Source organism: Cervus elaphus, chromosome 15 (assembly GCF_910594005.1).
Source record: "Cervus elaphus chromosome 15, mCerEla1.1, whole genome shotgun sequence".
NCBI lineage: Eukaryota > Metazoa > Chordata > Mammalia > Artiodactyla > Cervidae > Cervus > Cervus elaphus.
Window position 1 is genome coordinate 24,034,365 of NC_057829.1, and position 26,903 is coordinate 24,061,267.

General features: G+C 39.3%; 1 protein-coding gene across 1 annotated transcript in view; it reads right to left on the bottom strand.

Moving 5' to 3' along the window:
- The window catches only part of DNAJC12 (DnaJ heat shock protein family (Hsp40) member C12), a 42,005-nt gene that overhangs the window by 2,256 nt on the left and 12,846 nt on the right, over window positions 1–26,903 (bottom strand). The window contains exons 3-5 of the mRNA XM_043926566.1: window positions 24,121–24,199; window positions 14,764–14,903; window positions 4,622–4,826 (exon numbers count right to left, since the gene is read on the bottom strand). Coding sequence (XP_043782501.1) covers window positions 4,622–4,826; window positions 14,764–14,903; window positions 24,121–24,199 — 424 coding nt within the window. The remainder of the gene's footprint in view (window positions 1–4,621; window positions 4,827–14,763; window positions 14,904–24,120; window positions 24,200–26,903) is intronic.

Here is a 26,903-nt window from a genome sequence, read left to right on the forward strand (position 1 = left end):
CCACTCACATTCATTATGTGATGGCTACATCCACAGGGTATTTACTCCCTGGCACTTAACTGTCCGCTCACTTGCTGCCAAACCAGATTCACTGCCAGTGAAAGCCCTCTGGTGGGAGCCGTATGGTTGGCAATGCCTGGGAAGGCAGATGCCCAGAGGATATGTTGGCACATCAACAGCATCTGCTATGTTTGATTTTTTTTTTTTTTTTGACTCCAGGATGTTATGCAATACTATTTGATTCTAGAACTGTATTTATCAGAAGGCACATTTATTGCATATTTAAATGAAAATAAAGTAAAAGTTAGATTGTCTCGCGTGTGGGTTTTCAGGTGCTGTGCTCCTTTTTTTCCTGGTTGCAATGAAGAGTCGGAAATGATGGGGGATATCTGATGGATGTTTATCACAGAAGAGGCATCAAAAGGCAAACTTCAAAGTAAATACCACGCACTGCTTGAGGAAATCAACAAAAATGCTGAAAAGTTATGTGGGAAGCCACTTGGGGCTTAGTAAAGCTGACATGAATAATATTTCTTAAATGCTGACATTATAAAAATTTTCATTGCAGTCAAATGAAATTATAAATAAGCATGCAACTTTACTTTGGCATATGAAAACGCAACTTTAAGGCACTACTGAGAACAGCCAATAATCTCTTAAATAACGTTAAGAAAATACTGGTATATGCAGCCTTCAGCAAAATTTCCTAATTCTTATTCTTCAGGAGTAGCTTTCAGAACAGTGATCCTCTCCCCCTCTCAACCCCTTCACTTCCTTCCTCAACCACAGTATAATATACTTCATGACCTGAGGGTATCAAAACTGGCATCACAACTTGTTCAGAGTCAATTACAATATATCTACACTATGGAATATGTATCAGTTTTTAAAACCAATGAGTTCATTCTAAATATAAGGGTCTAAGGAGAAACCCCATAGTAATAAAAGCTAACACTAAAAAAGCACTGGCCGTGTACCAGGTCTAAATAGTTTACATATGTTATTTACTTCTCAAAAAGACCTTATTAGGTAGACACTGATATTTTAACCATTATAGAGAGATAAGAAGATACAAATACAGAGAGGTTAATTTGTTTGCCCAAGGTCACACAACTCAGCAGTGGAAAAAGCCAGACTCTGGTTACAGAGTCTGTACCCTTAGTTACTGTGTAACAGAGGGGAATGTGACAGTATAACCCTCACAAACAAACATATGCTTGTGCATGCCTTTGTTAACACAGAGAACCAGTGTAGGAGACACACCTGGGCATCTGCACTGTTGACTTCAGGAAGTAGAAGCAGAGAACAATGACACTAGTGTAGACACTAAGTTATTGTCTATGTATGATTCTTTGAATTTTTAAAACAATTTTTATTTTTTGGCTGCACTGCTCGAGATGTGGGACCTTAATTCCCAGACCAGGGATCAGACCTGAGCCCCCTGCCCCCTGGAAGTGGGGAGTCTTAACCATTGGACCACCAGGGATGTCCTGATTCTTTGAATTTTCAATGATAAGCTCATATTACTTTGAGGCTTTTAAATATCTAAATAACTTTTTTTAAAAGAAAGAGAAAATTTTATATAATCTTATGAAAGGGATTTAAGTGTGACCTCAGTGTGAGGCTCTGACATGATCAACCCCCTCAGTTCTGGTGAACTCAGAACAGGCCTGAATCTGAAACAAAAAGTCACAGGGAGGGCCTAGAGATTCAGGAAGCACAGATCTGAACATTCCAAGGATAAATGGGGAAGCAGTCACGTGTCTGCCTGTATATGCAAACTGTGGTGGGTGGGTGGGTGTTTATATGTGTATGTTTCCCTGAAACACTTCTTGGGACATCTGGCCTTCTGCTTTGATCCATTTGTTATATTATAACCATTGCCAGTTAGGAGGCTGATGCAATCACTGCTGGCTCTATGAAAGGATCTCTTGGAAAACCAGCAGATGCACCTGAATGAAGCACCAAGAATCTTCATTCCCAACAAGAAATTAGCATGTAAAAATTCTCACCAAAGAGTTTAGAAGTGACTATTTCTAGAAAGACTATAGTTCACCACAACCTATCTAATTACCTTCTTTTTTATAAGTGTTTGAGAACATTCAGGAAACTTCTACTTATAGGCTAGTGACTTCCCTGGCAGTCCAGTGACTAAGACTTTGCCTTCTGATGCAGAGTGTGTGGGTTCGATCCTTGGTGGGAGAGCTAAGATCCCACATGGCCAAAAATCCAAAGCATAAAACAGAAGCAATATTGTACTTATTGCTAAATAGGCTAAATTCTACTGGGGTGTTGTGGATAGTTAAGAGTGTGCTATCTTGTAACATACCTGTACAAGATAAAAACAATGGGATGGCCAGATAGACAAAGAATTGATAAGCATAGCTAACAATTGCCCAGAGCCTGCTATAGGCAAATCACTGCCCTAAGCATTTTCCATGAATCACCTCATTTGATCCTCTTGGTTACTCTATAAGAAGGTACCACTTAGATCTCTGTTTTGTAGATGAGGAAACTAAAGTGTGAAGGAGTTACATAACTTTCATTTCACTTCACTGCAGTCACTCAGTCATGTCCGACTCTTTGTGACCCTATGAACCGCAGCATGCCAGGCCTCTCTGTCCATCACCAACTCCCAGAGTCCATCCAGACCCATGTCCATTGAGTCTGTGATGCCATCCAACCTTCTCATCTTCTGTCGTCCCCTTCTCCTCCTGCCTTCAATCCTTCCCAGCATCAGGGTCTTTTCAAATGAGTCAGTTTTTTGCATCAGGTGGCCAAAGTACTGGAGTTTCAGCCTCAACATCAGTCCTTCCAATGAACACCCAGGACTGATCTCCTTTAGGGTGGACTGGTTGGATCTCCTTACAATCCAAGGGACTCTCAAGAGTCTTCTCCAACACCACAATTCAAAAGTATCGATTCTTTGGTGCTCAGCTTTCTTTATAGTCCAACTCTCATATCCATACGTGACCACTGGAAAAACCATAGCCTTGACTAGACGGACCTTTGTTGGCAAAGTAATGTCTCTGCTTTTTAATATGCTCTCCAGGTTGGTCATAACTTTCCTTCCAAGAAGTAAGCATCTTTTAATCTCATGGCTGCAATCACCGTCTGCAGTGATTTTGGAGCCCCCAAAAATAAAGTCAGCCACTGTTTCCACTGTTTCCTCATCTATTTGCCATGAAGTGATGGGACTGGATGCCATGATCTTGGTTTTCTGAATGTTGAGCTTTAAGCCAGCTTTTTCACTTTCCTCTTTCACTTTCATCAAGAGGGTCTTTAGTTCTTTTTCACTTTCTGCCATAAGAGTGGTGTCATCTGCATATCTGAGGTTATTGATATTTCTCCCAGCAATCTTGATTCCAAGTAATATAAATGATAAATGGTAGAGCTAGAAAGTGAGCTGACATGGTCTCCTTCGGTGTCTATTGCCAAGGACTTTGGACCTCTGGATGCATGCATGGCTCTGGGCCTTTGGACCACCACCTGGCACCCAACTTTGCCCTTGCTGCTTGAGCTCTTTCATGTGCATCTGGATTGTTAGGGGCTTCCCTCATGGCTCAGACAGTAAAGAATCTGCCTGCAATGCAGGAGACCTGGGTTTTGATCCCTGGGTTGGGAAGATCCCCTGGAGGGGGGCATGGCAACCCACCCCAGTATTCTTGCCTGGAGAATCCCCTGGACAGAGGAGGCTACAGGGCTACAGTCCATAGGGTCACAAAAAGTTGGACAACAACTGAAGCAACTTAACACGGAGTGTCAACCCATGTGGGTTAGCTTAGGAGCCAAGAGCTTAATCTCTTAATCTCTGTAATCTCTGCTTCAGTGGACCTATACGTGGGTCAGATGTCTACAGAGCTACCTACAGATAATGTATCTTCTGAGGATAGTGCAGTGCCTTAGAATGCAGACTCTGCAGTCAAACTGTCTCATCTCAGACCCCTTCCCTGCCACATACAAGCTGGATAACCTTGAGGAAATTATTCAGCCTCCCAAGGCTTCAGTTTTCTCATCTGTAAAATGAGAATAATACTTGTAGTGAGGATTAAATAAATTAATTCATGTAAAATTAATATTAAATAATATAATAGATTTTAAGTAATATATGTAAATAACTGCACACAGTAGATACCCAACACAGGGACTTCCCTCGTGGTCCAGTGGTTAAGACTTTGCCTTCCAATGCAGGGGGTGTGGGTTCAGTCCCTGGTTGGGGAGCTAAGATCCCACCTGCCTCAAGGCCACAAAACCAAAACATAAAACAGAAGCAATATTGTAACAAATTCAATTAAGACTTTAAAAATGGTCCCACATCAAAAAATCCAAAAACAAGTTTAAAAATAAATAAATATATACATATATACCCAACACATGCTAGCTAGAGTTGTTTCAGTAAAGCAGAAGATGATCCCAGAAATGTCTCAAGTTTTCGCTTGCAAGGAATGTGTTAAGGAATATATCTAGTTTCTGTGTCGATGGTAAGTATCTTTCAAGGTGCCAAAACAACCTTAATAGATGGTACTATTATGTAATTGGAAAAGTTGAGAATACATATGATATAAAATGGTCTTTTAATTTGAGACCTTCTCTGTTCTACAAACTACATGACATGACTTACCTGGAGAATCTGGATTCTGTGGGGAGAATGACTTCTCCACAGATTTGGATTCTTTCTGCTCCATTTTCTCTGTGGTTGAACCAAACTCCTCTTTCTTTATCTCTTTTTGCTCATCCTGTTCCTCATTTTCAATTTTGTCAGTATGAGTCTGGTCAGATTCTTCCAACATCAGATCCTTTTTTCCTCTGACAGCCCAGTGCATTGACTACATTAATTGAAAGCAGATGTATAATATAAAATCCATATTATATAGTTTCTATATTTAAAGTTCAATATGTGGTAACAATTATTGTGTTCAATGTGTTCAAAAATATGTGTTCAATATTGTGGTAACCTACTATTATAGTACTGATTAACAAAATGTTAGACTTGACTATTAGCCAGATATTAATCAACTAATTCAGATATTAATCAATTAATCCTCACTGATTTGGAAAACTAAGAATATGAGGAGAAATTCATATCCTAGTATAAAGGAGAGGGACCAGCATCAGAGAAATTAAAAGAATGATGTTTTCCCAGAAAATTAGCCATAAAATTACCGTATGTCCCAGAAATTCAGTTCCTAGATACAAAGAATTGAAAATAGGTGTTCAAAGAAAAGCTTACACACAGATATTCATAGCAGTCATGAAAATAATCCAAATGTCCATCAATTCATTAGATAAACAAAAATGTGGCACATCCATGCAATGAAATACTATTTGACCATAAGAAAGGAAGAAAGTACTACAATGTGGATAAACCTTATAAATATTATGCTTAGTAAAAGAAGTCAAACATAAAAAGCCACATTTTGTATAATTCCAGAACAGACAAATTCATACAGATAGAAAGCAGATTAGTGGTTACCAGATGCTGGCTGAGAGGGGAATACGAAGTGACTGCTAACAAGGACAGGGGTTTCCTTTTGGGGTGATGAAAAAGTTCTCAAACTAGATAGTGATGATGGGTGAACACTGGGAATGCACTTAGTGCCACTGAGACAGACACTTTAAAATGGTTAAATGGTAGGTTTTATGTGTATTTTACTATCAAAAAACAAACAGCTGCACTGTGTACCTTGAGCCATGCCAGAGATTAAACCTACTACTATTGTGACCTTCCTTCCAGCCATGATCAATGCAGAGCTGGCAAATATTAGAATTCTGGATTATACATCTTCTCTTTAAGAAAACTCATGGCACAAGCAGTTGTTGTTCAATCATTCAGTCGTGTCCAACTTTTTGTGACCCCATGGACTGTAGCAAGCCAGGTTTCTCTGTCCTTCTCCATCTCCTGGAGCTTGCCCGAACTCATTTCCATTGAATCAGTGATGCCATCCAACCACCTCATCCTCTGTTGTCCCCTCCTCCTCCTGCCTTCAATCTTTCCCAGCATCAGGGTCTTTTCTAATGAGTCAGGTCTTCGCATCAGTGACCAAAGTATTGAATCTTCAGTATCAGTCCTTCCAATGAATATTGGAAAGGGTTGATTTCCTTTAGGATTGACTGGTTTGATCTCCTTGCAGTCCAAGGTACTCTCAAGAGTCCTCTCCAACACCACAGTTCAAAAGCATCAATTCTTCAGTGCTCAACTTTCTTTATAGTCCAACTCTCACATCCATACATGACTACTGGAAAAACCATTGGTTTGACCCTATGGACCTTTGTTGGCAAAGTAATGTCTCTGCTTTTTAATATGCTGTCTAGGTTTATCATAGCTTTTCTTCCAAGAAGCAAGCATCTTTTAATTTCATGACTGCAGTTACCATCTGCAGTGATTTTGGAGCCCAAGAAAATTAAGTCTGTCACTGTTTCCATTGTTTCACCATCTATGTGCCATAAGGTGATGGGACTGGATGCCATGATCTTAGTTTTTTGAATGTTGAGTTTTAAGTCAGCTTTTTGACTCTCCTCTTTCTCCTTCATCAAGAAGCTCTTGAGTTCCTCTTCACTTTCTGCCATAAGGGTGGTATCATCTGCATATCTGAGGTTATTGACATTTCTCCCTGCAATCTTGATTCCAGTTTGTGCTTCATCCAGCAGGCATTTCACAATATGTACTCTGCATATAAGTTAAATAAGCTGGGTGGCAAATACAGCTTTGACATCCTCCTTTCCCAATTTTGAACTGTTCTGTTGTGCCAGGTCTGGTTCTAACTGTTGCTTCTTGACCTGCATACATGTTTTGCAGAAGTTTTCTTTAAGAAAACTCATGGCACAAAGCAGAAACTTAGTCAATATTTATTGTGAAATATCTGTCCTAATTTTAAGTGAATTCACTTCAAGTCCAGTTACCATCAAATAACGAGAACTTTTAAAATATCTTTCCATTTGGTTTTTCTTAATGACACTATGGACTCTCTGGTGGCTCAGACGGTAAAGCGTCTGCCTACAATGAGGGAGACCCAGGTTCAATACCTGGGTTGGGAAGATCTCCTGGAGAAGGAAATGGCAACCTACTCTAGTACTCTTGCCTGGAAAATCCCATGGACGGAGGAACCTGGTAGGGCTACAGTCCATGGGGTCACAAAGAGTTGAACATGACTGAGTGACTTCACTTTCCTCCCATTCATTAACAGAATTATTCTGAAGACTTTTTATGAATGTGCCTGTATACATTATGGAAAGTTTCTGAAAGAAAACACAAGAAACTACAATGGTGGCTTTCTGGGAGAGGGAAGTAAAACTGAGGTATGAAATAAAGATGGATTCACTTTTTATTACATATCCTATTGTACTAGTTTGTTTTTTAAAAAACAAAAGTGTTTTATTATTTTTTAAGTTACAGTTTTAAAAAATCAGGGACCATAAATCAAGTATTGGGCATTCCCCCACTGACTTCTGGTAAAACCTTTATATTTTTAGACAAACACGAGATTCAAAACACTTGAAAACTCTCCCCAGAAACCCAATATCCTAGAATGGTGTCCAATATACTTGGTAGTGGTCCTTTGCCAAATAATTTAACTGTGTAATTTTTCCAACCTAGCTCTGGCTACTGATGGTGATGTCAGGAGTAGGAAAAAGTGAAAAATGGATCTTCAAAATGGGGCAAAGGTAAGAGACAATTATTTTTACCCATGCATGCTTTTGGACCCTTTTCACATATGTCCTATATATGTATTTCCTTCTTTTTTTTTTTTTTTTTTGGCTGAGCTTCATGGCTTGCAAGATCTTATTTCCTTGGCCAGGGATTGAACCTGGACTGTGGCAGTGAAAGTGCCCAGTCCTAACCTTGGGACTTCCAGGGAACTCTCTGTATTTCCTACTAAGATGTTTAAAACTGGATGGATGAGTAGATAAAAAAGGAAGAATAGATGAATACAGAGTAAGAAAGAGAGAGAGTTTGCTGAAAAATAAAAGCAAAACTAAACAAATGGGATCTAATGAAACTTAAAAGCTTTTGCACTACAAAAGAAACTATAAGTAAGGTGAAAAGACAGCCGTCAGATTGGGAGAAAATAATAGCAAATGAAGAAACAGACAAAGGATTAATCTCAAAAATATATAAGCAACTCCTGCAGCTCAATTCCAGAAAAATAAATGACCCAATCAAAAAGTGGGCCAAAGAACTAAACAGACATTTCTCCAAAGAAGACATACAGATGGCTAACAAACACATGAAAAGGTGCTCAACATCACTCATTATTAGAGAAATGCAAATCAAAACCACAATGAGGTACCATTACACACCAGTCAGGATGGCTGCTATCCAAAAGTCTACAAGCAATAAATGCTGGAGAGGCTGTGGAGAAAAGGGAACCCTCTTACACTGTTGGTGGGAATGCAAACTAGTACAGCCACTATGGAAAACAAGTGTGGAGATTCCTTAAAAAACTGGAAATAGAACTGCCATATGACCCAGCAATACCACTTCTGGGCATACACACTGAGGAAACCAGATCTGAAAGAGACACATGCACCCCAATGTTCATCGCAGCACTGTTTATAATAGCCAGGACATGGAAGCAACCTAGATGCCCATCAGCAGATGAATGGATAAGGAAGCTGTGGTACATATACACCATGGAATTTTACTCAGCCGTCAAATAGAATTCATTTGAACCAGTCCTAATGAGATGGATGAAACTGGAGCCCATTATACAGAGTGAAGTAAGCCAGAAAGATAAAGAACATTACAGCATACTAACACATATATATGGAATTTAGAAAGATGGTAACGATAACCCTATATGCAAAACAGAAAAAGAGACACAGAAGTACAGAACAGACTTTTGAACTCTGTGGGAGAAGGTGAGGGTGGGATGTTTCAAAAGAACAGCATGTATACTATCTATGGTGAAACAGATCACCAGCCCAGGTGGGATGCATGAGACAAGTGCTCGGGCCTGGTGCACTGGGAAGACCCAGAGGAATCGGGTGGAGAGGGAGATGGGAGGGGGGATCGGGATGGGGAATAAGTGTAAATCTATGGCTGATTCATATCAATGTATGACAAAACCCACTGAAATGTTGTGAAGTAATTAGCCTCCAACTAATAAAAAAATTAAAAAAAAAATAAAAAAAAAAAAAAGAATATTCAAGTAGAATAATTAGCTGTGGCATAAGCCAAAATAATAAACATAACTGTTTCTTGAAATCTCATCTGATACTGTGGGATACTTTTCCTAAAGCACTACTGAACAGTAACCTCTGTTACTCAGAAACCCAAGAAAAACCCATAAGCCATGTATTGGGGCAAATTAAAACCACAGAATAAATTATTTTCCTAATAATGAGGATATTGTTTTCCTGTGCTAAAAAAAGAATAAAAGCAAAGCAAGAGCACAAAGCAAAAACAAAAACATTGATTTTCTGAAGTCCAAGGCTTAGTGAATAAACTCAAGTTGTGACATTTAGAACTTGTGCCAAAAATCACAGAAGGGGACACTGCCTCTGCTACACACACACCCCATGATGCAAGGGACATCAGGCTTTTCATCCGCAGTGCCCTGAAGTCTGAACTCTCTCAAAATACTGCAGTTGCCAACTCCTTCCCAGAGCACCACTTTATTTGCCAGTTTGAACAAAGCAACACAGGGAGGCGGTGGCCCATTACACGTGGACTTGGCCATGTTTGCTCACCCAAGCAACATGAGGGGGATGGGGTGGGGAAGAAGCAGGGATCATCAGCATCTTACAGAGCTGAGAGTGATACATAATTTCTGACCCCTCGTCTCAGGAGCACTAACAATGACCACATAGACAGGAACTAGGAGAAGCACCTCATCAGAAAAAAGGGAAAGTACAAAGTGGTAAAATGCTTCCTTGGAATCTTAAATAAACCTGTTCCTCATCATTTTTTAAGAGAATTTAGAAATGTTAATAACATGGTGTTTATGAATAGCAGCCAACATGATCACAAATGGGCTTCCTAGGTGACACTAGTGGCAAAGAACCCGCCTGCCAATGCAGGAGTCTTAGGAGGCACAGGTTCAATCCTTGGGTCAGGAAGATCCTGGGAGGAGGGCATGGCAACACACTCCAGTATCCTTGCTGGAGAATCTCATGGACAGAGGAGCCTGGCGGGCTACAGTCCATGGGGCCACAAAGAGTCAGACACGACTGAAGTGACTGAGCACGCACATGATGCCAAATAGATGATCTCAACTAAATTAAAAGATACAAAGATACATTCAAACATAGATAAGTAAATATATATGTAGATACACATACATAAAATATACATACTAGAGGGCAATATAGCCTTCTACACACCCTAAAACCATAAGGACATTCAAGCCTTCTGCCTTGATCCAACCAGAGACCTCACTTGTTCCCACAGTCAACCTGTCTCTCCTCAACTGCAAAGGAGCATCATCCTAATTCCTCTTCCCCAAAGAAAGACCCCGTAAAGCAATGTCATCATTCAGTGTAACCGGCTCTCATACTAACAAATGATGGGCAGAAAACACTGGAAGGAAATGTATCAGAATACTAATGGGGTTATCTTTGCATGGCAGCATTATAAAGTCTTTTTTTTTTCTTTTTATATTTTGGTGTCTTCTAAATTTTCTCTGACAAGTCTATATATATGTACAACTAGGTTTTAAAAATTTAATGAAGGACTTCCCCAGTGGTGCAGTGGTTAAGACTTCACACTTCCATTGCAGGAGACACAAATTGGATACCAGGTCGGGGAATTAAGATATGGCATGCCAAAGGGTGTGGCCAAAAATAAAAAAATTAACAAAATAAAAATTAGATGGAGTTATGATTGCCAAAATATATTAAGGATGGAGCTTCTGGGTACCAGTAATATGTGTGTTGGGGAGAGGAGTGGTTATGAGTATACACTTCACAACTGTTTGCTAAATTATAAATGCAGGTGTTGAACATTTTTCTGTAGGTTTTCTTTCAAAATAAAAGTGTTAATTTTAAAAAGAGGCAATGGCTTCAGCTGGTGTAAAATATAATCTAGTTTTAGTTTGGTTGGTTTGGGCCTGTTGTTATTGTTTTGTTTGCCTAGCTTCTTGAGTTTTTTGCATGTGCAAGGGATTAGAGGAGGCTGGCCAGTGGCTTTGTCTGTGGAGGGCAAAGGATATTGAGAAACTTAGTGAAAAACTGAGAGTAAGAAATGCAAGCTTTCAGTGCCCAGAGAACTGAAAACGTGAGCTGTATGTGTCACAGGTCAGCTAGGTGGCCTGTATATAGTATCTTGACTCTCTGTCTTAGTACTTCTCTCTCAGAATAAAATCGCCTACAGTCTGCCTTAGATGAGGGTGTGAGGATTAATGAGTGACCTATAGTAAATACTCTGAAAGCATTTGTAGTAACTGATACAGCATGGGACATTTTAAACAGCTTATGAGAATGTTTTTCTCAGAATTTTATTTTGACTGTGGCTTTGCTGTAACCCTTTCCCCAGAACCATCCTCAAGCCATTTTGGAGGAAGAACTATTCACATCGGGGATCCCTTGGGGTAAACCCATTTAACAAGACAGTAATGATTTCCCTAAGATTCTTTAAGCTGGAAAGGTGTCTGTTTTCAAGTTATTCCAAGATCTGAAAGCCACAGTTACTGAAGTCCCTACTTCATATTCCCTTTTTTAGACCAACATTACATATCTAGACTTAAATTTCCCTTTTTTAAACCAATATTACATATCTAGACTTAAATTTCCAACATACTCATTGACCTGATGGAATTCTTTTTTAGTTAATTTATATTGGAGTAGAGTTGCTTTACAATGTTGTTAGTTTCTACTGTACAGAAAAATGAAAGAGCCATTCATACACATATATCCCCTCCCCTTTGGTGACTGATTTATCAAAAGTTTTACAAAGTAAACTATCAGGAGGAGCTTCTGAAAAGGAAAAAGTAAAATCAACAGCTGGCTAAGTGACAAGGACTTGCTGTGGGGAAAAAAAATACAAATTAGAGTTTCATCACCATTGAATGATAGAAATGTATCATCCCTGAAGCTGTGTGAGGAATTTCCTCTAGGAGATTCTCATGATAGGAACCTGCTTGATGCTGCAAGTGCATTGTGATTTGTCCTTAGGGCAAGCAAACATGCAGATGTGTTTTAGATAAATGTCACCTAAAATTTCAAGTCCTGAATTATAACCATTTTATTGTCAGAATGGCATATGTAGTATATCTAGTCCAAATACCCTAATGATGATATCTATCTACATCATGGTAGTGATCTAATAGATGATGAACAATACTAGGTATGACAATCGTTATTAATTTCTCTAGAGTAGTGAGTGCGAAAGGATGGACAAAAAAATGCACACGCACAAAAAAAAATGACAACTAAAATGTTATAGAGAACCTTACCTCTGCATGTCATGCAGAAGCCACTATGAGAATTAGAACGGAAAGGAATGAAAGGAAGTTACAAAAAGTCTGTCTGGGACTTCCCTAGTGGTGCAGTGGTCAAGAATCCGCCTGCCAAAGCAGAGGACACAGTTCAATTTCTGGTCCAGAAAGATCCCAGGTGCTACATGGCAACTAAACCTGAGTGCCATGGTTACTAAGCCCATGTGCCTCAACTACCGAAGCCCGTGTGCCCCAAAGCCCGTGCTCCACAACTAGAGAAAGCCCACACACACAGCAACAAAGACCCAGCGCGGCCAAAAATAAATTAATTAAATTTTTTAAAAAAGAAAGTCTATCCAATGAGGTACAAAACACATGAAACTTGGTATAGGGGTTTCAAAGTTCACTGAGGAAGAAATACAGAAACAGCATGGTTGAGCCCACACAAAGAAGACTGTGCAAGGAAAAATATCACAGCTGATTTAAAATGGAAAGATATGCATTTCATCATTTTTGTACCACTAATAAAAATAAATCCCGAACCAAACGCTAGCCCAGCATAGTATTTCAACATTGCTGACAAGACCAATAATGCAGCCAGTAAGATCTGAAATGTAATTATTGTAAGCCCTCAAACAGTTCATAATTAAACTAAATTCTAAGCAGAAATAATGTGTTTGGAGATAGGACATTAGTATTTAATGGAAAGACATCTGCAATATAAATTAGAACAGGGACTTGGAGAAGAGTTTTTGAAAAATCCACAGCTAACTTGATATTAGCAGTTAAAATTAAGAAATACAGTTCAGTGGATCATCAAGAAAAATGAACTATAAATCAAAAGGCATTAAAATAGCAAGGGTCACTAATTCAGTAGCAGTTACAGTGTGTAATACTCAAGAGAATAGAAATATGGTTATATAGAGGTGTCAGAACAATGTTTAGTCAGAGTTAATAAGGAATTTTGGATATACACAATGTAGAAGAAAAATCTTATTTTTGAGTATGTGAAGCTAAGTTACTATCGTTTTAAAGATTCTCTCTAGTTATTTTGTATGTATATTCAACAGTCTTATGGTTAGTCCTTCATAAATAATTAACCAACCATAAACAAATCATATGAATATACACTGCATTCTAAAATGAAATGAAGAAAACCATTTACATGTTATGTAGAGTGGCTTTAACTATATACTTTGAGAGTTTTGCATTGTTCTTCCCCATTACTTCAAAGACCCTCCCTTGCTGGTACAGGTCATTTATCAGTGAAAAAACAATTTGCTCGAGTCTCATTTAAATAAAAACTACTAAGAAGGAATCTGAACATAACCCTGAAGAACTGGAATTTAAGAGATGTGAATCACTTTATACACTTATTCTAACATGTCCCTGAACACTTCCTTATAAGGTAACGTCCCCATTTTTAAGTCTCATGTTATAGAAAAGTATCCCTGTAGGGGGAAAAAAAGCAGATTAAAAAAATCATGTAAATCATGCCTAAGAATGTAGAAACCTTTAAAATTACATTCTCTCTGCAATCTATAATGATCCATGGAAGGAGAAAATAAATATATAACAAAAATTATAGAGATTATTTTGTATTTGATTTTTTTAATGGCATGGAAGAAAATAACAGAATGGTTTTAAAAGTCTCTCTGCCTCTATCCAATAATTCTTTTACCAAAATTAATAATAGGAATAATTTACAGATTTCTTTGATTAATCAGGTCCTGTTTTTATTGACTTTATTAAGCTTTGAGAAGAACACAGGCTCATATGAACTAAAAAGATGGAGCATATGAATTTGTATTGGTTCAAAATTCAAAAGTGTTATATGAGCAACTTGAGAAGCAGAGTTATCAGAATGTATTAAACAGTAGATGGTAACAGGAAGCATACATATATACATATACATGTATACGTATCTACATATACAAATACAAACAGCCAAAGAGACGGAAAAGCATAGTCAGATTCTTCTGACCCTGATGTACTGAATTTCCTTCCACAAGACTTTGTGGGTACTGCATAGTATCCAGATTCTACCAGCTTCTTGGTCTTCTCTCTCCTCTTGTCCATTGACACTTCGAGCTACTGTGCTGTGTGTGTGCGTATTTGCTCAGCCGTGTCTAACTCTTTGAGACCCCATGGCCTGTAGCCTGCCAGGCTCCTCTGTCCATGGGATTCTCCAGGCAAGAATACTGGAGTGGGTTGCCATGCCCTCCTCCAGGGGATCTTCCCAACCCAGGGATCGAAACCAGGTGTCCCACATTGCAGGCGGATTCTTTACCATCTGAGCCACAAGGGAAGCCCCTTTAAGCTACTATGTGAGTCTAATCCAGGGCAGCCCAAGCTTCATAAATTCCCTTCATCCCAGAGAGAAACCTACCATTTTCACCGAGTCACTCAAAGCTTCCCACTGCTGGAATGACATTGACATCTGGCTCCTTCGCCAGTGGTCATAGCGGGCTCGACTTGCTTCATTAGTCAAAATGTCCTTTGCCTTCTGCAGTTTCTGAAAAGTCTCCACTGGAAAACAAATCAAAAAATGAGCACGCCCCAGAGGAGTTATTTTAAATGCCCAGTCAAACTGATCTCACTGAAATATGCGTCTGTTATTTACCAGCTATGTAACCTTCGGCCAATTCACTTCATCAAGCTTTCTTTTCCTCATTTATAAAGTGCATCGTAAGGACAAGTGAGATAATGTATGCAAAGTACCTGGCTCACAGTTTATCCACTCCCTTTACTGAGTTCCAGTGATGTGACAGGTGCTATCCCAGGTGCTGATGATGTAGATGTGAGCAACAGACATAATTTATCTCATGGGATAGACATTTGCAAACATTGGATAAGTTACAATCTTTTCTGTGTGTGTGTGTGTGTGTGTGTGTGTGTGTGTGTGTGTGTGTGTGTGTGTGTTCAGTCACTCAGTCATCTCTGACTCTTTGCGACCCCCTAGACTGTAGCCCGCCAGGCTTCTCTGTCCATGGAATTTTCAAGGCAAGAATACTGGAAAGTGGTAAATAATCTGCCTGCAATGCAGGAGACCCAGGTCCAATCCCTGGGTCGGGAACAATTCCCTGGAGGAGGGCATGGCACCCCAGTACTCTTGCCTAGAGAATCCCATGGACAGAGGAACCTGGCAGGCTACAGTCCATGGGGTCGCACAGAGTCGGACACGACTAAGTAGCAGCAGCATGTAATCTGGAAAGATGGTACTGATGAGCCTATCTGCAAAGCAGCAATGGAGATGCAGACATAGAGAACAGACTTATGGACACCGACAGGGGAACGGGGAAGGAGAGGGTGGGATGAATGGAGTGAGTAGCGTGGAAACATACACACTGCCAGATGTAAAATAAATAGCCAGTGTGAATTTGCTATGTGACTTGGAACTCAAAGCAGACTCTGTGACTACCTAGAGGGGTGACTACCTAGAGGGGTGGGATGAGTACAGTTTCTAGTTCACAACAACCTTATCAAGTGGAGAGTATTAATATTAGTATTATTCACATTTTACATGATCTAAAGCTAAAGCAGGATAATGTAACTTGTCCTAAGCTACAAGTGATGGAGCCACGATTCAAACCCAAGCCTGCCAGGCTCCCCAGCTGGTGCTCACCAGTCTACACTTGACTGCCTCCTGCCCCTTCCATTTTCCTGCAGTACATCTTACCCTCTAATCCCCACTTTCTCCTTCATCTCTGAGGATAATGAAAATGTCATCATTCATCACTAAGATCCAGGTTGTGCCCTTGAGAAACTTAGAGTCTAGTAAGGAAGCAGACATATAAATAAATCATTTCAATACAGTGTGCTAAAGAGAAATACAGAAATAAGATTGATTCTGCTTGAGGAATCAAGAAATACTTCACTAGTTTCCACTACACGCGGGGTCATCCTTGACTCTTCTCTTTCTTCCACATCTCATTTCTAATTCGTCAACAAGCCCTGTTGACTCCATCTGTAGAGTCAGTGTATCTTTAAACTATACCCAGCTTTGACCTCTTGCCCCCACCTCCAATGCCGTCACTCTAGTCCAAAGCCACCATCCTCTCTTGGCCGGATGACTATATTAGCTGCTCAACTCATCTCCCTGCCTTTGCCTTGCTCTATCTTCTACACAGCGGTCAGAGTGGTCTTTTCAAAAATAAGTTACATAGGGAATTCCCTGTTAGTCTGGTGATTGGGACTCCATGTTTTCATAGCTGAGGGCCTCGGTTCAACTAAGACTCTGCAAAGCCACACAGCATGGCCAAAAAAGGGAGAAAAAAAAAATGAAAGAGGGACTTCACTGGTGGTCTGTGGCTAAGACTCCACACTCCCAATGGAGGAGGCTGGGATCATTCCCTGACCAGGGAACCAAATCCCACACGCCACAACTAAGAGTTCACAAGCTGCAACTAAAGGTCCTGTGTGCCGCACTTAAGACCCAGCACAGCCAAATAAATAAATTAAATTTAAAAAAAATTTTTAATGATCTTAAAGAAAAAAGAAAGCAAGTAAAAGAAGTCACATAATATCTTTCCTCTGCTCAAAATCACTTCCATTTTCACTTCTCATTTTTGTTGGAATTAAACTGAAAATTCTCACCATGGCTGTTAGGTATGACATGCTCTGCTCTGCCTGCTCTCTACCCTCTCTTCCTTCTCCAACTTCATTTCCTCCTACTTTTCCCACCTCCTTCGATACAGCCACAGTAGCTGCCCTGATGTTCCTTGAGTACACCAAGCACGCTGCAGCCCCAGGACTTGGAACTCGCTGTCCTTTCTGCCAAGAACACTTTACCCTAAGCACTCACACAGCTTACTTCTTCCAGATGTCAGCTTGGGTACTGTCTTGTTGCTGGAGTTTTCTCCAACCTTCTACATAAAATAGCTGCCCACCCCATCAGCCCATTCCTTTATCTCCCTCACTCTGCTTTCCTTTTCTTCATAGTACCTGAGTGTGTGCTAAGTCACTTCACTCATGTCTGACTTTGTGCAACTTTATGGACTATAGCCTGCCAGGCTTCTTTGTCCATGGGATTCTCCAGGCAGGAATACTGGAGTGGGTTGCCATTTCCTCCTCCAAGGGATCTTCCCAACCCAGGGATTAAACCAGCATCTTTTATGTCTAACCTGCAATGGCAGGGGGGTCCTTTACCTCTAGTGCCACCTGGGAAGCCCCCATGGTACCTACCCCCTGACATTATGTATAGTTATTTGTTTATAATCCTCCATGAGAACACAAACTCCATGAGGGCAGAGACTTGGTTTTGTTTTCTGCTGCATCCCTTGTACTAAAGCAGTGTAGCAGGTGCTCAAAAAGTATTTGTTCAATGAATGAATAAGCAAATGCTTCCAATCTGAATGTGAATATAAAGATGTTCATAGAATGCCATTACCTAAGCTCCAAGCACCAAACAAGTGACATACCCTTAAAACATTTTGTGAATTAGGCACCTTTTAATACTGTTAGTGGGAAAAATAATTAAAATTGTCCTGACAGTGCTTAAAAATACCTCATGGGAAGTCATCAATATCCTCTGAAACAAAAGATGTTAAGACAAATGTACAGTCAGTCCTGATGGTACCACCATACCAACTGTGAAAATACTGAAATACTTCTGTACCCCAGCTGGTAAAGGGCTACTGTTCCTAAACTCTCATCCGCCAAAACCACTACTTCATCTGTTCCTTCAGCAGCCAGAGATACTGCCCACCATGGGGCAGGGTTCCTCCTGGACCCTGACCAAAGCTGGGCAGCACAGGTGCTTAATGTATCATTAAATATTTAATATCACTACTGGAGGTAGTAGCAATTGACGGGTTAAAAGGAAGATCCTAAAGGTGGGGCTATTGAAAGTGAAGGAAAACAAACACATAAAAAACATCTTGCAATAGCTGCCAGCTCGAGTGAGTAATCCTTCCTGTTGCTGACGACAATGTAAATGTACCAGTGTATAAATGAGATGTCACTTTTTCCAACAGAAATAAAAAGCTCATTAAATTATTACCATGGATGCACACACCAGTGACTACTAGAGCAGAGGTTGTAAAAATTTACATTTTTATCTACGATTCACCTTCTCTTTGCACATTATTGTTGGCCTCACTTTTCAGAGTTTCCGGAATGAAAGAAATTATTCTTATGTCAATCCCTCAACAGTAGATGATAAGCAGAAAGCAAAAGAGACCTTACCTTTCCTGTTAGGTGGCCTTTTCTTTGTTCCACACCTTCACCACATTTAATAAAAATGAGCTTGGATTTATATTTGTCCTTTAATATACCAGCTAATCAAATGAATCATACAAGATAAACATGTACCAATTCTGGGAAGAGAGATTTCATTTTATAAGCTTATACGAGCAAATGATGATGGAATACTTAATAAACATTCCAATTTAACTCCAGGTCTGCTTTGAAAATACAGAGGTTCTCTTAATTTGTATTTCACAATAAAAATCATATTATTATAATAGCCACATTTTAAATGTAGGCCACTTAAAATTACTTGAGAAATAATAATGAGAAGGACATGCTTTGAAAACTATCTGGAGGAAAATATATCCACTGTTAACAGTGGTTCTCTGGCAAAGAGAGATAAGAGCAGACCTTCACTTTTAACATTATTTAATACTGTATGTTATTTTTATTCTAAGGGGAAAAAAGCAATAAAGAGTTTTTAAAGTAGGAAAACATTGAGACATTGAAAGATTTCAGTTAGTGAAAGACAAAGAGTTCCCCTTCTTTAAATATTCAGAAGTCTTTGAAGCCTGTAAATCAATAACAAAAATATCATTTCACAGGTCCTTAAGTTAGTCTGAAATCTCTTCAGGGTCAAAGGGAAGTTAATAAAGGGTTGACTTGAAACCATTACTGTCACACATACACACACACACACACACACACACACACACACATACACACAGGACTGGCATGAGCACCAACCAGCGGCTTTTGATCTCAGTGACTCAATCTCTATAGCACGACCAGTCCTGCCTGCATCACCCACTGCAAAACAAGGATCTCAAAAAGCCTTAGATTTAGATTTTTTTTAATGAGAGAAATAGCTAATGTTTACTTACAAAAAACTGTCCCATTTTGTTAAATTTTTATCTTGCAGTGCTTCATAGAACAAGAAAAGTACACTGAACTATAACTGCCAACATCCATTGAGTCCTTCCCACGTGCAAAATACCTCATTTAATCCTCACAGCAGATACATGGGCTTCCCAGGTGGCACAATGGTAAAGAATCTGCCTGTCAAGGCAGGAGATGCAGGAGACTCAGGTTTGATCCCTGGGTCAGGAAGATCCCTTGGAGGAGGGCATGGCAACCCACTCCAGTATTCTTGCCTGAAGAATCCCATGGACACAGGAGCCTGGGGGGCTACAGGCAATGGGGTCACAAAGAGCTGGACACGACTCAGCAACTGAGCACACACAGAGACACAAGAGGTATGCTATTAGTCTCCCATTCTGCCAAGGAGAATGCTGAGGCTCAAAGAGGTTGCCCAAAATCAACTAGCTCATAAGTAGGAGCTAGGAGCAATGCAGACAGACAGACCTGTGTTCTTATCTACTACTCCGTCATACTACCAAATCAGTCACTTCAATGGCAATGGTTGAGACTACATTTAGCAAGCCAAAAAGGCATATTACACAAGTTTAATTTCTTCTACCTGCAGTTGCTCTACAGGCTTAGCTTTTTACCTTAATGAAATGTGTTTCAAAATCTGTCCAATATATTCTTGATTTCAGTCAAGCTAAAACCAGCATCAGGGTGAATTTTTTGTTTCACATTTTAAAGTATTTTTATCAGTAACCTTAACCCTTCTGCAAGTATGTAAAGAACTACTTAAATTTTCAGGAAGTCATGTTCATCCAAATTAAGTAAATAGATGCTTGAACATGTTTGAAAATAATTTCTATCCAAAGGTTGAATCATCTATCTATTGCAAGCCTGACAAAGGAAGATATTAATGTCTGTGTATCTTTTCATTTTAAAAAATATTTACACAGTGCGGTGTTTCTCTGAACAAGAAACCTTCAGGTACCTGTACACGAAACTCCCATCACTATGGCAACTAGAATGGCAATGATTGCAGAATGATTCATCATGTATCCTTAATGGAAATCATTTGCCATGACAGAAAAATAACTGAATGCTATGCTTCACTGGAAGAGAACCCAGTTAAAGAATAATCTGTGGTGGTGATTTTTTCAAGTGTTTATCAAATTTTTACAGTTTTATGCTAGGATATCTATCTTAGTATTAATTCTAGAAGGGTAACTAATATATGCCTCCTACGGAAATGTTCATGAATTCATTCTTTCACTGATTCAAGAAAGTTTGTGCACAAAGTAGCTGTCCTCCATGGCAGGAGCTGTGCATACTATTTTGGGCGCAAGGCATACCATTTTGAATGAGATAAGCAAGACCAGCTCCGCAGAGCCTCCAGTATAACTAATAAGCAAACGGTTAACAAGCTAACAATATAATATACAGTTGGCCGCCTGACATATGTATAGGGGGCTCTGGGTAGCTGGGACACACATGAATCCCAGAGGAAGTGATGGCCAAGCTGAGACCTGACTCGGGAGCACGACCCAGCCAATCAAAAGCAGGGCAAGGAGGCAGGCAGGCCTCAGGAATGTTCCAGGCAGAAAAAGCAATAAGTATAAAGGTCTAGAGTAGACAGCAGGACACATTAAAGAGCCAAGGTAGTTCTTTTTTTTCTTTTTTCTTTTAAATAATCCGTTAAATGCTGGGATTTTTTAAATATTTATTTTTGGCTGAGTCGAGTCTTAGTTACAGTACCCAGGCTCTTCACTGCGACACACGGGCTTCCCTTTAGTTGTGGTACACAGGCTCCAGGGCGTGTGGGCTCTTTGGTTTGCAGCACACAGACTCTCGAGATGAGGCACTCGGGCTTAGTTGTCCTGTGGCATGTGGGATCTTAGCTTCCCGACCAGGGATTGAGCCCATGTCCCCTGCATTGGAAGTCAGATTCTTAACCACCAAACCACCAGGAATGTCCCTAGGAGCCAAAGTAGTTCTGAGTAGCTGAAACATAGGGTTGTAAGCGTGGTGGTGGAGAGACAGTGAGACTGGAGGGATGTGGGGAGGGCACAACATGAAGGGGCTTAGGCCTCAAGGCCCAGCAATGACAGAGAATGAACCCCTGTTACATGTACAGTCAAGGTGTAAATATTACAGACATAAGGTAAAGCAAAAGAAGCTTCACAAAAGAGTGCATACCATATGATTCCATGTATATAAAATTTAAAACTAGGCAAAACTAACCAATGATGATAAAGATCCAACAATGGGAAAGGGTGCTGACACTGAATGGGGCATGAAAAGGGACTTTTCCTCGGGTGGTAGAAATGTCCTACCTCTTCATCTGGGCAGTGGTTAAATTGGTTATATGCAGACAAAAATTTATCAAGTTTATACTTAAATGATTTTTTCACATTTGCTTTAAGTAAGTTGCGTCTTAATAAAAAGGGGGAAAATCAAATGTGCAATGGTAAAGTTAAGTATCTAACAAAAGATAACTCTCTACACTGGAAAACAACCCATTTATACAGTCAAAGGGATCAGAGAAGATTAATTAAGAGCTTTAAGATAAGGGAAATTTTTTTTAATGAAAAGGAGTTGAGTTTTACCATTTGTGAAATGTGGAGTTAAAGACAAGTCTTAATGGGCTTTCCTGGTGGCCCCAGGGGTAAAGAATCCACCTGCTAATGCAGGAGATGCGGATTCAATCCCTGGGTCAGGAAGATCCTCCAGAGAAGGAAATGGCAATCCACACCAGTATTCTTGCCTGGGACATCCCATGGGCAGAGGAGTCTGGCAGGCTACACTCCATGGGGTTGCAAAGAGTTGGACACAACTTAGCGACTAAACAGCAGCAGCAGACAGGTCTTAATCATAATATTTTTCTTATAGAAAATATTCCGTTTAGAAAATATAGTACTTCCCTGATGGTCCAGTGGTTAAGACTCCACCCTTCCACTACAGGGGGGTGAGGGTTCAATCCCTGGCCAGGGAAGATCCCATATGTTCCAAAACGTGGCCAAAAAAAAAAATCATAGGTATACACATACTAGACATACCAATAGTATACACATATATTATAGTAGCCATAGTCATCAAATTTTAGATAGTATTACCTACTCTGAGAATAAAATCAGGGTAAGAATATACAAAAGACTTCAGCTGCATTGGTGAAGTTTTAAGCTGGGTGGTACATACATGGACACGACTGAGCGACTGAGCATGCACATGAGAGGTGAGAGGAGGATGAATAATGAGGCCAGTTTTTGACAGAGTGGCATTGAAATGTCCTCAAAAGGATATTTTCAAGAAGCAGTCAAAGCCACAGTCTGAAACTGAGGAATGAGAACTGAGTGAAGGATAAAATGGGAAGTCATCAACAAATAACTGATGATTGAAAACCACAGACTTCAACAAAATTCTAGAGAAAAAGTGGGGAGTAAGCCCAGAAGAGAGTTTAAAACCTTTTTTAAAGATTTTTTTAACGTGTTCCATTTTTAAAGTCTGGATTAAATTTGTTACAATATTGTTTCTGTTTTACGTTTTGCTTTTTTTGACTGCAAGGGATATGGGATCTTAGTTCCCCAATCAGGCTTCAAACCTATACCCCATGCATTGGAAAGCAAAATCTTAACCCCAGGACCACCAGGGAAGTCCTCAGAAGAGATTTTAGAAGGGAACCTTAGGACAGAAGGGAAGAAGTCACAAAGGAGACAGAAAGAGCAGCCCAAGAAGTAGGAGGAAAAGCATAAGGGCATATCCTGGTAGCTAAGAAAAAGGAGTGTCAAGAAGATGAGCATGGTCAACAATTCCAAATTCTGATGCAAGCTCAGGGAAGATAGGACTAAAAGGAGTTGGCAGCCAAGAAGTTCTTGGTGACTATTACAAGAGCCACTTCCCAGAAAGGTGAGGAGGAAGTCAAACTGGAATAAATTGAAAATTGGCTGAAAGGGAAGTAGCGATACCAACTGTGAACTTCTTTTTCAGGAAAACTGGCTCGAAAGGGAAGTACAGAGATAGAGAAGAAGCAGGTGGGAGATATGTTAAGAAAGGATTATTGTTTTGTCTGTATTTTTTCAAGCTGAGATACACAAAAGCATTTATGCATAAATTTATGATCATGAAATTTAAAATATAAAGAAAAAACAAGTGTATGAATATATTATTATACAATATATACAGACCTATTCAGAAGAAAACACAGCAAGGTTCTCATTAAGATAACCACCTAGTTACAAACGGAAGTCACTGTTAACCTTCAGAAACTGGTGAAATGAAGCATAAAACTGGACACATTTTTTTATTCTTATTATTTTATTTACTTATCTATTTATTTATTTAGGCATGTGGGATCTTGGTTCCCCAACCAGGAATCAAACCCACACCCTCTGCATTGGAAGCATGGAGTCTTAACCACTGGACCACTAGGGAAGCCCCAACTGGACAAATTGTAAACCATGAAGCAGCACATTATAGCAGAAAGATAAATGAATGTTAAATGACTGCTATTAGAAAAAAGACCCTACCCAGTTTCCTCTTCAGCCTCCATCCAATAGTGCAAAAGCACTCTTTGGCATTAAATGAAAGAATAATTTTGAGTGTGAATAGATAAAAGAAAATGAAGCTATTATTCACTGGCTTTTTAGGTCTATATGCTATACATTTTCATGAAAAGCAACCATTATTAAATACTTACCAGCTTTGGAATTTTCAGGATGCTTGTCAGGGTGACATTCCAGGGCCCTGACCTTAAATTCTGCGAGGATTTGTTCAACCTAAAACAGAAATTAGTGTTTAAAATGAGGAATCCAACTTGAATGGCATAAAGGGAAAACTAGGGTGTCAAGTCCTTCCCAAAAAAGCCACCATGTACACCCACCTTTTTATTTTGATTCCTATTTGTATTTTGACTTTTTACTCTAAGAAATTATTTTCTCAATCACAAAATTCAGAAATTATACAATAAACATTCCTATTCAAATAGTAGTATGTAAGGACAGTTGAACTTGCTACTGTATTTAGATGATGGCCCAAGACACCTATGAGCTCAGTATATTTAAACATTAAAAGTGGTCATATAGGTTTATCCTAACAATATATAAAAGGTGTGTTTACAAATATGAGTTCTTCAAAGGCTGTTTAGCCACCTCTGTTATTCAAGATGATTGTCCAGTTTATAAATAACCCATTATAAAGTTCTTTCTTCTTTTTTTGTCCTTTTCTTTTTTATTAAGAATTTCACACACACACACAAAAAGAATTTCACAATTGGGGATGGAGGGGTTAAATAAATGTAGTCAAAAGATACAAATTTCCAGTTAAATAAGTATTAGTGATATAATGTAAAAAATGTTACCAGTAAACAGTTTAGTTAGAAATTTTGATTGAAAAAACAAACTTCTGCCCAAACTAAAATGAGGTTTGAGGGCCATCTATGATTTTATTGGGTTTCACTCACCCATCTAATCCTTATTATCATGAATTATCAAGACTTGGCTTTATTAATTATAATTGTAATGCCAACAGCATAATGTAAAAGTGGTTATGTGGCCCTTAGTATCTGACTTTTTGTTGTTGTTTAGTCGCTAAGTCATGTCCGACTATCTGATTGCTTTGTTTTAAATCCCAGTTCTGCCCTGTCAGTGTAGGCAAGTTATATAATTTCCGTGTGCCTAGATTTCCTCATCTTTACATTTCATGAATAACGTAACTCCAGCACTTAACATAAAGCCTGATCAGAGTAAGAACTTAATAGCTATTAATTAAACATTAGTGGTTAAGTTCCTTGAACTCATTTAACTTGTTACTGGAAAAAAAGCTGAGTTTTTTGTTAACTAAGCAGTTGGAATTCAAATCCAATCATTCTTTTTGTGTTTTGGCTGGCTGCGCAGCTTGTGGGATCTTAGTTCCTCAACCAAGGATCAAACCATAGCCCTCAGCAGTGAAAGTGAGGAGTCCTAACCATTGAACTGCCAGGGAAATCCCCAAATCCCATCATCTTAACCACTCTTTTACATGGGCCAGCTCTTCAGGCTTAGGACCTATTAGCAAGTTCCACATTTACTATACACGAATTCATGAAAGCAAATTACTTCATTTGAGAATTAAATTCTCAAGCAGTTCAGTTCAATATTGTCATAAGAATCATGGGAGAAATATTTTTATCAGCTCCATGGCATCCTTAAATCAACTCTCATAAAAAAAATCTTCACTTTTACAATCAAAGACAGTGTTAGTTATGAGTATGTTTAAAGCCCAGATTGATATCTCTATTCTCTTCCATGTTAAGTATGTCCTGGGAGACCCTTGGAATAACAGGAAGAGATAGATTTCCTAGTAAGAACTATAGTTATGTTTCCTCTTGCTGGGTGCTCCCTATACCTGTCACCATGACCTGCTAATAGAACAAAGAAAATTGAGATTGGGACTTGTTTTTAAATTTTTAAATATTAAATATTTTAAAGAATCTAATAGTAAGCATTTTTTAATTAACAAGTAATTTACAAATACTCACAAACTCTCTTTGAAAAGATTTCCATCAATACAGAATATTTTTTAAAAAAAACCTTTATTCCTGGACTTTCCTGGTGGTGCAATGGATAAGAATCTGCCTGCCAATTCTATATCTGATCGGAGAAGATTCCACATGCCTCAGACCAACCAAGCCGGTGTACCACAGCTACTGAACCCATGCCCGAGGGCCTGCGAGCCACAGCTACTGAGCCTGTGTGCCACACACACTGAGGCCCACACTCCGGGAGCCTGTGCTCCTCGACAGGAGCAGCCGCAGTGATGGGAAGTCCTTGAACCACAGCAAAGAGCAGACCCCGCTCACCGCAGCTGGAGAAAGACCCCAACAAGCAACGAAGATCCAGTGCAGCCAAACATAACGTAAAACAATTTTAAAAAAACTTTTACTCCTTTTCCCCTAAGATGACAGAATCCTTCAAGACACATTTTTATACACATTACATACTTATGTATATGTCTTGGGGAAATTAATAGCACAAATAGATAAAAACTATACCTATATATCAAAAGTAGAGAGTTTGGAGGTTTTGTTGTTGTTGTTTATTTCATTCCTATCCAGTTTTTAAAAATTAAGAATTGTGCATATCAGTCTAGCATTACTTTTCATATTTTACTACCACAAAATGTATCACAGATCTCCTGTGTAGGGCTGGTTCTGGGAAAACTAACCAATAAAGTGGCTTAGTTTGTCTTGGGCACACTCTATTTATCTCCTGGCATCACCACCTCATGTTCCTGGTGCCAAGTGCAGCTCATAGACAACTGAGGCCCTTCATGTCAAAGTCCACCAAATTTTGCGTTTCTGACACAATGTCCATTGGTCTGGAAAGCTGTTCCAGACCATTCTACTATCCTGTCTATTCTACTAGCCAATAAATCTACAATAAATATCAACTTTACTCATAATCAAAAAGTCAAAACATCCATGGATTATTATAACCAATGTCA